Here is a 14,567-nt window from a genome sequence, read left to right as displayed (position 1 = left end):
GAAGGAGGACGAGCCTTTGTCTTACATGCTTTGGACGTGTTATCAGAAGGGATCAGTCCCTGCAGAAGGACATCATGTTTGATAAAGTAGAGGGTCAGTAAGAAGAACATGAAGACCCTTGTCTTAGGCTGAGTTTCCTAGAGAGGTAAAACCAGTAAAGCATATAAATGTATATATATATAAAAAAAATAGAGAGATTTATATCAAGGAAATGGTTTACGTGGTTGTAGAGACTGTAACATCCCCAGTCCCTGGGTCAGGATAGAGGCTTCTCCTGATTCATGTAGTCACAGGGGCTGGGAAACCCAGGATCGGCAGGTCGGGGAACAGAACTTTTGCTCACAGGCTGTGAAGATTGGTGAATCCCAAGACTGGCGGGAAAGACCACAGGTAAGCTGCTAGCTGAAGTCCCAAGAACCAGAGGTCAGGTGAACCAGAGCCAACTGCAGGATCCAGAACAAGCAAAAGTCTCCGAGCCCTTAGAACATTCCCCACACTCGGTGCAGGCCACATGCCCAAGGAAGCTCCTGTGAAGCGATTGGTACTCACAGCAGATCCCATCGTGGGGGTGATCACGTATCAAATCTCAACAGGGAAGTGACCACAACATCACACAGCTGCCAAAACATCGAGAACCATGGCTCAGCTAAGTTGACACAAAATCTTAACCATCACAGCCGTCAACTAGATGGATTGACACAGTGGCTACAGCATGACAGTTGTTAGGATGGCGCAGGACAGGACAGTGTTTTGTTCTGTTGCACATAGGGTTGCTATGAGTCAGAACCGATTCAACGGAACCTAACAACAACAGCAGGTTACAATGTGGCATCATTGTCAACTTGGAAGTAACAACATTGGAAGAGAAAGGATGTAGTTCATCAGTTAGGCAGCTCTCTTGGCTGCTCTAGGCTGTACACACAAGCAGGCTGCCCTTCTCAGCCATAACAGGTGATGGCCCTTCCCTCAGTGGTGCTAGCCAGCAGCCTTCCTAGGCGTCAGCACTGCTCAGTCAAGTGTTACAGCGCTGCCACCGTATCTTCTGCCTGAAAACACTCAGCTTGCTTTTTCTAAGGGCTTGCAAGCTCACCACAGCCACCTGCCTCCAGTCTCTTTGTTCTTGCTGCTGTCTCATGCTGCCTAGCACCATCTTCACTTCAGTTACAGCTCTTGACTATATTACAGCCTTTTTGGGAGGTTTCCCCTCTCTTCCATTGCCTCTTTCTGGGTCTAGGAGGTTCTCAGCACAGGAACCATGGGTCTGAAGGATACACTCTGCTCCAGACTCTATTGATTGTAGTGAGGTCCCCCTCAACCTCTGTGGGATTGGCCTTTATATTCAGTTTCAAGTTATGGCTCTCCCAGCCAGACCAGGAACTGACCAAACCCACTGGCAGACTACAAGTCACTCAGTTTTCATAGTAATAGACCAATCCCTTGCAAGATTGTGGCCCAGCCAATTATTTAAGGCAGAATTATAAACCCAAGGCCAGAAAAGTCATTCATAATAGAAACCCATTTCACTTCAAGGTGTCTCTGGATTTTATGGAATGTCAGAGTGTCTCTAACAGGTAGATCAAATATACTAGTGATCATCCCCTTTGAGACACTAATAACAGGGTGTATGAATAAAAATCGACCGAAGGCTGATTCCCAAAATGTGAAGATAACTTACATCCCTGCTATTCCACTTCTCAATCATTTCTGACACCAGCCACCCATAAGCATTTTCTCTTTCTGATCCTAACCACCCAAAGTCAGACCTTAAAAGTAGAAGGACAATGGCCTTCCGATCACTGCCTGTGCTACCTTTCTTTGACCCAGGTCCATAGACAAATCAGAAGAATTCTGTCCATCAGACTGCCAAATGGGCAGATGGCAACCTGTGATGGCACACTGTTCCCAGTGGGCTCAGTAATTCCCCAGAATGACTCACAGAACTCACAGAAAGTGTTATACATACAGTAACAACTTTAATATCACCACGAAAGGATATACACTCAGAGATTCACAGGTCTTGCTCTGGGAGAGGTCCTGAAACCAAATTTCCATTTTCCACAGGAACATAACACACGCTTGACAATCCAGGAATCCGAAGTATTCCATGTTCAGGGGCTCTGATAACAGTCATTAGACCTCAGTGCATAGTCATGATTGGTGCCTCATTACGTACACTTAATCGGTTGAATTCAGGGGATATGTATGATTGATGGCATCACGTCCCTCATCTTTCCTGAAGTTATTGCCAGGTGTGGTCTTTGGGGCTTCTGATACATTTGCACATGTTTGCGTTGCCTGCCTATTTTAGAAGTCACCTTTATTGCTCAAAATTCCAAAGACTGTTTTTGGGACGAGAGACAAAAGGCCAAATCCAGTTGTTTGTCTTACATAGGGGTAGGAATTTCTTAGGGAGAATATTGTCCATCTTCACAGCCTCAAATCTTTGAGGCTTTTGACAGAATTATTGTTCGTTGCCACATCGTTCACCCCATGCGTATGCCATTGTTCATTCCCTTGCAACAAATACTCTTTGGATGCATCATACTGAAGGAACTTATGAGGTTGAATGATGCCTACATTTTTTTTTTTTGTCTCTAGTGTGATTTGTTTTACACATTTAAGCTTCCGCTACATTCACCTTGTGCTTTTCCATGTTTTATAATTTAATGGCTTTATTTAATCATTTCGCAGTTAAGAATCAACATAAATCCAATCCCTAAAATGTGAAGATTGATCAAATCCCAATTTGTCATTCTCTGTCATACCATCTGCCCACAAAGCACCCCCTTTTCTGCCCCTACCCACCTGGAGCTAGGCCATCACTAACAAGTTAAAAGGACACCATCCTTCATATTGCCAAATAGGCAGATACCTGCCAGAAGTTTGGGAGTCTACACGACACCCTTTCACCTGCTGGCTGCAAATTCAGGCTTTTCCTCTCTTGTTGGCATCCGCAGGCTGGAGAGCTTTCATTGGGCTCACTCACTTTGATCTCCTGGATCCCACTGTTTCTTTGGGTTTAATAATTCCCTGGAATGACTCACAGAACTCCCAGAAAGTACCAAGAATTACAGATTAATTGTAGCAGTAGTATACAAATCGGGATCATCATTAGGAAGGGAGACTCCTTGTACAGTTCTGAGATGATTCCCCATATGAAGCTTCCATATCCCAAAGAGGAAGTGTAACTCTCTTTTTGCAAACCAGGAAGCTCTTGTAGCCTTTGTGTTCAGAGTCTTTATTGAGTTCATAATGTATTCATGATTGAGGCATCCTTGCATATGTGTGATACATTAAATCTTGCGTCCTGAGGTTAGTTGATATTGGGCTACTAGGTGGTCTCTGTGCCCTGGGTGTGCTCTGGGTAGCCCCCACTTATTAGCACATATCCTCAGGTATGGTCTGCAGGTTTTAGATAATGATGGCACCTCAGTTACTCAAGAAATCCCAAGGATTATTTCTCAGGGATCAAGGTCAAAAGCCAAATTTTTTTTTTGATAAGGTGATTCATTACCACACAGTCATCAAATACATGTTCCAATGATTGTGTTCTTAGTGTTGTGTGTTTTCTATCTGCAATTTGTGTAGCTATGAGATTGAGGAAGGAATATTTTATCATTTTACAAGAAGTGATCCTACATGAGGGTTGAGGGTTATGGCTTAACAGTCACTTCCTCAAATCCTATAAAACCTCCAGAATTTTGTTTGGAAACAGTCTTGGTTATTCCTTTTACTTTTGTTTTCCCTGAGTGATTATTTTTATTCTCTTAGTATTATTTCTTTAGCTGAATAGGGTATTTTGAAAGTCAGTTATGTTCAACATATTTTCTTTTTCTCATATCGTGTGCTCCAAAGAATGGAGAATTCTTTATAATTCTACAGACTATAATTTTCTATGTTTGTAGTTACTTATTAAAAGTACCTGCTGGATTTATCATGGTTTATTGGAGTGTTTTCTATATTAATTTTCATTATGATATTTAGGTGTTAGTTTTTCAGTATCTGTTATAGAATATAACTGCCATGCACCATATGTAAACGTTGTGAAATGCCTATTTTGTATGGGTGTAGTTTTTTAAACAGGTATTCAAAAGAATATTTTGTTCTTTTCTAAATAGTGTTTTCTTAAATTCTGCCTGATTATATCTGAGCTTTTTTTTGTTCTGCAATTCTGAATTGCCACTTATTGATCTTATTCATGACATAACTTTATAGTGGATTACTTACCATTACATTATATGGATCTGTGTTTTAGCACTTATTTCTGTACAATAATTATGCATCAACATGTATTAATATATTTGTTTTTCTTCAAATATGAGGCAGCCACATATCTATACCAAGTAGTATGTGCTTTAGGATGGTGATAAACAAATATTCCATCTCTTAGGGCTTGTTCTTGTTAGTTTCCATCCAGTTGGCTCCAACTGATGGCGACCCTCTGTATAACAGAATGAAACATTGCTCAGCCTGCAGCATCCCTACAGTCGTTGGTAATTTTGACCCCATTGTTGCAACTACTGTGTCAGTCTGTTTTATTAAGGGTTTCCCTTGTTACATCCAGGATAAGAAAGCCCACTTCTCATGCCGTATCCACCTAGTGGAAATCTTAGAATCTTACTATTCTGTTCCCAAATGTTTGTTTTATTGAGCCTCTCTCTGAAATATTCTGTTTTGCTCTTTTATTTCATCATTTCTATGTTCACTTTCACTACTCTGCTTAAGAACAAGTTTCAGAGTGTCTTCTAGCATCCATTTTGTTCTTTTCTTTCCTTTATTTTCAGTAACTTTTTACTTCCTTCATTTATGATGTCCTTGATGTCATACCACAACTCTTTTTGTTTTTTTAAATGTGCTTTAGGTGAAAGTTTACAGCTCAAGTTAATTTCTCATACAAAAATTTATACACATATTGTTATGTGGCACTAGTTGCAATCCCTATGATAGCACACTCCCTCTTTCCACTCCAGGTTTCCCATGTCCATCCAACCAGCTCCTGTCCCTTCCTGCCTACTCATCCTGCCTCTGGACAGGAGCCACTATTTGGTGTCACGTATCTGCTTGAATTAAGAAGCACACTCTGCACAGTATTATTGTCTGTTTTATAGTCCAGTCTAACCTTTGAAGAATGGGCTTCAGGAATGGTTTTAATTTTGGGTTAACAGAGAGTCTGGGGGCCATGACTTTGAGGGTTCCTCCAGCCTCAGACCATTAAGTCTGGTCTTTTTACTTGAATTTAAGCTCTGCACCCCACTTTTCTCCTGCCCCGCCAGAAACGCTTTGTTGCGTTCCCTGTCAGGGTGGTCATTGGTGGTAGCTGGGTCCCATCTAGTTCTCCTGGTCTCAGGCTGATGGAGTCTCTGACTTACGTGGCCCCTTTTGTCTCTTAGGCTAATATTTTCCTTGTGTCTTTGGTGTTCTTCATTCTCCTTTGCTCCAGGTAGGTTGGGACCAATTGGTGCATCTTAGATGGCCACTTGCAAGCTTTTAAGACCCCAGATACCATTCACCAAAGTGGAATGCAGAACACTTTTCTCCTGCTCCATCAGGAACTCTTCTGTTGTGTTCCCTGTCAGGGCGATCATTGGTGGTAGCCAGGCACCATCTAGTTCCTCTGGTCTCAGGCTGATGGAGTCTGTGGTTTATGTGGCCCTTTCTGTCTCTTGGGCTAATATTTTCCTTGTCTTAGGTGTTTTTCATTTTCCTTTGCTCCAGGTGGTTGGGACCAATTGATGCATGTTAGATGGCCACTCACTAGCTTTTCAGATCCCAGGCACCACTCACCCAACTGGGATGCAGAACATTTTCTTAATAAAGTTTGTTATACCAATTGACATAGATGTCTCCTGAAACCATGGTCCCCAGACCCCACCCCTGCTACTCTGTCCCTTGAAGTGTTTGGTTGTATTCAGGAAACTTCTTAGCTTTTAGTTTAGTCCAGTTGTGCTGACTTCCCCTGTATTGTGTGTTGTCCTTCCCATCACCTAAACTAATTCTTGTCTACTATCTAGTGGATACCCCTCTCCTTCCCTCCCCACCCTCATAACCATCTAAGAATGTTTTCTTCTGTATTTAAACCTTTTCTTGAGTTCTTATAATAGTTGTTGTTGTTAGGTGCTGTCAAGTCGGTTCCGACTCATAGCGACCACAGAACGAAACGCTGCCCGGTCCTGCGCGATCCTTACAGTCGTTGCTATGCTTGAGCCCATTGTTGCAGCCACTGTGTCAATCCATCTCATTGAGGATCTTCTGCTTTTCCGCTGACCCTGTACTTTACCAAGCATGATGTCCTTCTCCAGGGACTGATCTCTCCTGACCACATGTCCAAAGTATGTAAGACCCAGTCGTCCCATCCTTGCTTCTAAGGAGCATTCTGGTTGTACTTCTTCCAAGACAGGTTTGTTCGTTCTTTTGGCAGTCCATGGTGTATTTAATATTCTTTACCAACACCACAATTCAAAGGCATCAATTATTTTTTGGTCTTCCTTATTCATTGTCCAGCTTTCACATGCATATGAGGCAATTGAAAATACCATGGCTTGGTTCAGGCACACCTTAGTCTTCAAGGTGACATCTTTGCTTTTCAGCCCTTTAAAGAGGTCCTTTGCAGCAGATTTGCCCAATGCAGTGCATCTTTTGATTTTTTGACTGCTACTTCCACGGGTATTGATTGTGGATCCAAGTAAAATGAAGTCCTTGACAACTTCAGTCTTCTCTCCGTCTATCATGATATGGCTTATTGGTCTAGTTGTGAGGATTTTTGTTTTCTTTATGCTGAGGTGCAATCCATACTGAAGGCTGCACTCTTTGATCTTCATCAGTAAGTGCTTGAAGTCCTTTTCACTTTCAGCAAGCAAGGTTGTGCCATCTGCATAACGCAGGTTGTTAATGAGTCTTCCTCCAATCCTGATGCCCCGTTCTTCATTTAGTCCAGCTTCTCAGATTGTTTGCTCAGCGTATAAATTGAATAGATACAGACTGAATAGGTATGGTAAAAGGATATAACCCTGACGCCACAGCTTTCCTGACTTTAAACCACACAGTATCCCCTTGTTCTGTTTGAATGACTGCTTCTTGATTTATGTACAGGTTCCTCATGAGCACAATTAAGTGCTCTGGGATCCCATTCTTCGCAATGTTATCCATAATTTGTTATGATCCACTCAGTCGAATAACTTGGCATAGTCAATAAAACACAGCTAACGATCCTTCTGGTATTCTCAGCTTTCAGCCAGGATCCATCTGACATCAGCAGTGATATCCCTGGTTCCACATCTTCTTCTTAATCCGGCCTGAATTTCTGGCAGTTGCCTGTTGATATACTTCTGCAGCCGCTTTTGGATAATCTTCAGCAAAATTTTGCTTCCCCCATGTGTCTGTCAATTTGTTGTACTGTGGGGGCTTGTGTGTTGCTGTGATGCTGGAAGCTATGCCACCGGTATTCAGGTACCAACAGCATCACCCATGGAGGACAGGTTTCAGCTGAGCTTCCAAACTAAGACAGACTAGGAAGAAGGACCTGGCAGTCTACTTCTGAAAAGAATCAGCCAGTGAAAACCTTAATTAATAGCAGCAGAGCACTGTCTCATACAGTGCCAGAAGATGAGCCCCTCAGGTCGGAAGGCACTCAAAAAACGACTGGGGAAGAGATGCCTCCTGAAAGTAGAATCAGCCTTAATGATGTGGATGGAGTAAAGCTTTCTGGACCTTGATTTGCTGATGTGGCACAACTCAAAATGAGAAGAAACAGCTGCAAACATCCATTAATAATTGGAACTTGGATTGTATAAGTATGAATCCAGGAAAATTGGAAATCGTCAAAAATGAAATGGAATGCATAAACATCGATATCCCAGGCATTAGTGAGTTCAGATGGACTGGTATTGGCCATTTTGAATTGGGCAATCATTTTTTTTGTTTTTATAGTCTACTATGCCAGGAATTACATCTTAAAGAGAAATGGTTTTGCATTCATCATCAAAAGAACATTTCAAGATCTATCCATACACCTGCAAGGAAGACCAGTTAATACAACTATAATTCAAATTTATGCACCAACCACTAAGGCCAAAAATGAAGAAATTGAAGATTTTTATCAGCTTCTGCAGTCTGAAATTGATTAAACATGCAATCAGGATGCATTGATAACTACTGGTGATTGGAATGCAAAAGTTGGAAACAAAGAAGGATCGGTAGTTGGAAAATATGGTCTTGGTGATAGAAACAATGCTGAAGACCGAATTATAGAATTTTGCAAGACTGATGACTTCTTCATTGCAAATACCTTTTTTTCACCAATATAAACGGCTACTGTACAGGTGGGCCTTGCCAGATGGAATACACAGGAATCAAATTGACTACATCTATGGAAAGAGATGATGGAAAAGCTGAATATCATCAGTCAGAACAAGGCCAAGGGCCGACTGTGGAACAGACCATCAATTGCATATATGCAAGTTCAAGCTGAAACTGAAGAAAATCAGAGCAAGTCCACTACAGCCAAAATAGGACCTTGGGTATATCCCACCTGAATTTAGAGACCATCTCAAGAACAGATTTGACATGTTGAACACTAATGACTGAAGACCCAGATGCATTGTGGACTGACATCAAGGACATCATACATGAAGAAAGCAAGAGGTCATTGGAAAGACAGGAAAGAAAGAAAAGACCAAGATGGATTTCAGAGGAGACTCTGAAACTTGCTCGTGAACATCGAGCAGCTAAAGCAAAAGGAAGAAATGATGAAGTAAAAGAACAGAAGATTTCAAAGGGCGGCTCAAGAAGACAAAGTAAAGTATTATAATGACATGTGCAAAGAGCTAGAGATAGAAAACCGAAAGGGAAGAACACGCTTGGCGTTTCTCAAGCTGAAGGAACTGAAGAAAATATTCAAGCCTCGCGTTGGATTTGTGAAGAATTCTATGGGGAAAATACTAAACGATGCAGGAAGCATCAAAAGAAGATGGAAGGAATACACAGAGTCTTTATTTCAAAAAGAATTAGTTGACGTTCAACCATTTCAAGAGGTAGCTATGATCAGGAACCGGTGGTACTGAAGGAAGAAGTCCAAGCTGCACTGAATGCATTGGCGAGAAACAAGGCTCCAGGAATTGACGGAATATCAGTTGAGATGTTTCAACAAACGGATGCACCACTGGAAGTGCTCACTTTTCTATGCCAAGAAAATTGGAAGACAGCTGGCCAACCGACTGGAAGAGATCCATATTTATGCCTATTCCCAAGAAAGGTGATCCAACCGAATGTGGAAATTATTGAACAGCATCATTAATATTATAAGCAAGCAAAATTTTGCTGAAGATCATTCTTATAATAGTGGTCTTATACAATATTTGTCCTTTTGCAACTAATTTCATTCAGCATAATGCCTTCCAGATTCATCCATGTTATCCCACAACTCTTTGATCACTGGTAATTAGTGTTCAGTGCGTCAAATCTGTTCTTGAGATGGTCTCTATATTCACATGTGATGTATTCAAAGTCATACTTTGGCTCTTGTGCAGTTGCTTTGATTTTCTATAGCTTCAACTTGAACTTGAATTTGTGTTCTGTTCCGCAGTGAGCGCCTGACTTGTTTCTGACTGATAATATTGAGCTTCTTTCATCATGTCTTTCCACAGATGTACTTGATTTGATTCTTGTATAATCTGGTGAGGTCCATGTGTATAGTCATAGATTTTGTTACTGGAAAAAAAGTGTTTCCAGTAAACAAGTCGTTCTCACAGAAATCTGTCACACTATCTTCGGCATCGTTTCTCTGACCAACCCATATTTTCCAACTGGTGTTTCTTCATCTTTGTTTCCAACTTTGGATTCCAGTTCCCAGAAATTATCCACACGTCTTGATTGTATGGCAGTTAAATTTCAGACTGCAGCACTTTATAAACTTCTTCAATTTCTTCATCTTTGTCTCTGGTAGTTGATGCGTAAATTTGAATAGTAGCCTTATTAGCTCGTCTTCGTTGGAGGATATTGGATATTAACCTATCACTGACAGCACTGTACATTAGGAGAATCATTAAAATGTTCTTTTTGACGATAAGTGCAATACCATTTCACTTCAGTTATTCATTCTTGGCATATTAGACCATATGATTGTCAGAATCAACATGGCCAGTGTCAGTTTATTTCCACCCAGTAATGCCTAGGGTATCTATCTTCAAACGTTCTGTTCAATTTTTGGTGACTTTCACTGTTTCTTAATTCATATGTCATTTGACATTCTGATTAGTAATGAAAGTTTGCAGCTGTTACTTCTCATTTTAAGTCACACCACATAAGCAAATGAAGGTCTGGAAGGCTTTACTCTATCTCCATCATTAAGGTCAACTCCACTTTGAGGAGGCAGGTCTCCTTAGTCATAGTTTGGGTGCTTTCTAACCCGAGGGGGTCATCTTCCAACACCAATCTCAGACAATATTCTGTTGTTATCCATAAGATTTTTATGAGGTAATTTTTAGAAATGGATCACCAGGCCCTTTTTCCTAGTCTGTCTTAGTCTCAAAGTAATGCTGAATGCTGTACACCTTGGGTGACTCTGATGGTATTTGAAATGCAGGTAGCATGGCATCCATCATCACAGCAATATAGTCCATCACAGAATGCCACCACCTGTGTGTTTCTCTTAGGGCTTACGTTCTTTACATAGCATATGGGTATGATCAAGTGTGTTTAAAACTTGACTTCCCTGAAAATGATATAAGTTACATGTAATCATCATTTATTCGTTGAGAAATCCTATTAATTTTGTGTTCCTAAACTCTTGAAGATCATAATGGAGAAGTTTCAAAATTCTCTTTATTACGAGTAACATTGCTGGTGTAAAATTATGTTTTTGGATGTAAAATATTTTTTAACTGTTGTTAATAGGAAGCTTCTGATTCTTTGTATTTTTTTAGATGTGGTTTCTACATATGTGATGAAGGAATTATCAGCAAAAGAGATCACTGATAAAGGAGAATTATCCCAGAGGGTGATGTTAGAAAGAAATGAAAGTCATGACATCGAGGATTTTCTCTTCAGGCAAGTCAGGGAAAATGTACATGAGTTTCAGAATCAGTGGGGTAAAGATGAACGAAATAACAAAGGAGTGACTACGGCCCATAACAAAATTTCCACTGGTAGAAGAGATCACATTAAAAGAGATGCAGGAAACAAGTATATGGCATGTTTTAAAAATATGATTAAATTAAGCTTTCAGTCCCATGTAGCGGAAATGCAGAAATTTCACACTGGAGAGAAAATTTATAAATGTCATCAAGTGGAGCCATCTGTCAGCAATGGATCTTCAGTTCCATCCCTTCAAAGAATTCCTCCTAGTGTCCAAAGCAACATTTCTAATGAATACAGGGATGTTTTTATGCCTCCTTCATGGTTTCTACAACACCAGAAAACCCACAGCAGAGAAAAACCTTACAATTGTAATCAGTGTGGTAAGTCATTCAGGCAAAGATCAATCTTTGCTAATCATCAGAGAATTCATTGTGTGCAGAGACCTTTCACAGGCAATAAGGATGTTGAAACCATTGACTATGGCTTAGACCTCACTAAACATCACAGAATCCATACTGGAGAGAAACCATATAAATGTAATGTATGTGGCAAGGTATTTAGTCTACGATTAAGCCTTAGAACACATCAGAGATTTCATATTGGGAAGAAACCTTACAAATGTAATGAATGTGGTAAGGAATTTATGAGACGTTCATACCTGTGGGGTCATAAGAGAATTCATAGTGGAGAGAAACCTTACAAATGTAATGAGTGTGGCAAAACTTTTAACCGTGATTCACACCTCATTGCACATCAGAGAATCCATAATGGAGAGAAACCACATAGATGTAACATATGTGGCAAGGCCTTTAGTCTGTGTTCAAGCCTTACAATACATCAGAAAATTCATAGTGGAGAGAAACCTCACAAAGGTATTGAATGCAGTAAGGCTTTTTCCCAAAGATCAAACCTTGTGAAACATCAACAGATTCACGCTGGAGAGAAACCTTACCAATGTAATGAATGTGGTAAGGCATTTACCCGAAAATTAAGACTTGTTGAACATCAGCGAATTCATAGCGGAGAGAAACCTTACAAATGTATTGAATGTGGTAAGGCTTTCATCTGCAGATCACAGCTTGTGAAACATCAGCAGATTCACAGTGGAGAGAAACCTTATCAGTGTAATGAATGTGCCAAGGCATTTATCCGAAAATTAAGCCTAGTTGAACACCAGCGAATTCATAGTGGAGAGAGACCTTACCAGTGTAATGAATGTTGTAAGGCTTTTACCCGAAAAGCAATCCTTATTAATCATCAGAGAACTCATTCTGCTCAGAGACCTTACAAATGTAATGAATGTGGCAAAACCTTTAAATCGGGCTCAAACCTCACTAAACATCAGAAAATCCATACTGGAGAGAAACCATATAAATGTAATATATGTGGCAACGTCTTTGGTCGACGTTCAGGCCTTACACGTCACCAGAAAATTCATAGTGGTGAGAAACCTTACCAATGTATTGAATGTTTTAAGGCGTTTTCCGAAAGATCAAATCTTGTGCAACATCAGCTAATTCATAGTGGAGAGAAACCTTACCGATGTAATGAATGTGAAAAGGCTTTTATCCGAAAATCAGATCTTTTGACACACCAACAAACTCACAATGGAGAGAAACCTTACCAATGTAATGAATGTGACAAGGCTTTTACCCGAAAATCAGATCTTGTGAAACACCAACGAATTCACACAGGAGAGAAATCTTACCACTGTAATGAATGCGATAAAGCTTTTTTCCAAAGATCAAATCTTGTGGCACATCAGCGAATTCATAGTGGAGAGCAGCCTTACCAATGTAATGAATGTGGTAAGTCATTTACCCAAAAATTGAGTCTCGTTGAACATCAGCGAATTCATAGTGGAGAAAAACCTTACAAGTGTAATGAATGTGGCAAGGCTTTCGTGTTCAGATCAAATCTTGTGCAACATCGGCAAATTCACAGTGGAGAGAGACCCTACCAGTGCAATAAATGTTGTAAGGCTTTTAGCCGAAGGTCAGTCCTTGTTAATCATCAGAGAATTCATTCTGTTCAGAGACCTTACAAATGTAATGAATGTGGCAAAACTTTTAACTGGTGCTCAAGCCTCACTAAACATCAGAAAATCCATACTGGGGAGAAACCATGTATGTAATGTATGTGGCAAGGTCTTTAGTCGATGTTCAGGCCCTACACGTCCCAGACAATTCACAGTACAGAGAAACCTTACCAGCGTATTGCATGCGTTAAGGCTTTTACCCAAAGATCAAATCTTGTGCAGCATCATCAGATTCATAGTGGAGAGAAACCCTACCAGTGTAATGAAGTGTCGAGGCTTTTGCCCAGAAATACTATCTTTTGAAACATCAATAAATTCACAGTGGAGTGAAACCTTATCATTGTAATGAATGTGGTAAGGCATTTATTCAAAAATTAAGTCTAAGTGATCATCAGTGAATTCATAATGGAGAGAAACCATACAAATCAGAGAATCCATACTATATAAAAGCTGCATAAACATGACATGTAATGGGCTTTAGTCTTCCTGAAAGAGTATACATTCTGTCCAGAGACCTTACAGCTGTAATGAGACATCACTAGACATCGGAGAATCCATACTGGAGAGAAACCCTGTAAATGTAATCTAGCAAGTTCTATACTCATAGCACAAATCTTAAAATTCATCTGAGAATCCACATCAGAAAGAATGTAATGAATGTGGTAAGGCTTTTAATCAGAGTTCATGCTTTGTGGAACATTAGAGAATTTATACTAGAAAGAAACATTATGGTTTAATAAGGTGCAAAGGCTTAAGTGGGGCTTACTCCTCACTATACAGGGAATAGTCAGGGAAACCATGTGAATGCCCTGTATATGGCAAGGTCCTTACTCAAAATTTGCAGCTTGCAAATCATCTGAAAGTTTGTATTGGACAGAAACATTACAAATATATGTGGTAAGGCTTTTATCAAATATTGGATGTCATGAGACTCTTCATACTAGAGAGAAACTGTAAAAATGTAAAGAATGAGGTACATCTTTTTAACTGATTCTCACAACGGACCATACATAAGAATTCACATCAAGAAGAACTAAGTCTCTAGTCCTCAAAGATTAAGCAACCTCAGATGTTAAATTTTACTGTGTAAGGTCGAGGCCTGTTAAAATTTATGAGATGATGTTTGTGAAGGAGCAAAGACATTAGTGTAAAGGTCCACTTATCTTCAGTAAAATTAACAATTGTTATTCAATTATATGCGGGTTCTTGAAAAGACAGCATTACTATTCATGACTGTGGTGTGATAGATGGCATTTATATGGCCCTTCTTGCCATGGTCTTGTAACTCCCACCAAATGACTGGATGGGACTGTGCAAATGAGGTACTTGTGGCCCACCAAGGGGATTTGATAGCTTGTTAATAATGCAAATATGTTACATGGCACCCTTGTGGACCCATGCAAATAAAGTATATGGAGCCTTAACGTGGTTATTGGTTAGTGTTGCCATCCTCTAG

General features: G+C 40.1%; 2 protein-coding genes across 14 annotated transcripts in view; both read left to right on the top strand.

The window, feature by feature from the left end:
- LOC100655338 (zinc finger protein 665-like) overlaps positions 1-14,560 on the top strand; it is a 33,344-nt gene extending 18,784 nt beyond the window's left edge. For all 9 annotated transcript variants that reach the window (XM_064294189.1, XM_064294186.1, XM_064294190.1 and 6 more), the window contains one exon: positions 10,920-14,560. In XM_064294189.1, the coding sequence (XP_064150259.1) occupies positions 10,920-13,207 (2,288 nt within the window). In that variant the 3' untranslated portion in view covers positions 13,208-14,560. The remainder of the gene's footprint in view (positions 1-10,919) is intronic.
- The window catches only part of LOC100655051 (zinc finger protein ZFP2-like), a 67,000-nt gene that overhangs the window by 18,699 nt on the left and 33,734 nt on the right, over positions 1-14,567 (top strand). For 4 of the 5 annotated variants that reach the window (XR_010323404.1, XR_010323403.1, XM_064294199.1 and 1 more), the window contains exon 1: positions 10,932-11,043. The exons of the other annotated variant lie outside the window; for it this stretch is intronic. The gene's annotated coding sequence lies outside the window, so the exon portion shown is untranslated. Of the gene's footprint in view, positions 1-10,931; positions 11,044-14,567 lie in introns of those variants that run through there. 5 annotated transcript variants of the gene reach the window in all.

The sequence above is a fragment of the Loxodonta africana genome, chromosome 11 (assembly GCF_030014295.1).
Source record: "Loxodonta africana isolate mLoxAfr1 chromosome 11, mLoxAfr1.hap2, whole genome shotgun sequence".
Taxonomy (NCBI): domain Eukaryota; kingdom Metazoa; phylum Chordata; class Mammalia; order Proboscidea; family Elephantidae; genus Loxodonta; species Loxodonta africana.
The sequence above is the reverse complement of the archived record's forward strand: the minus strand, read 5'-3'. Positions and strand labels throughout refer to the sequence as shown.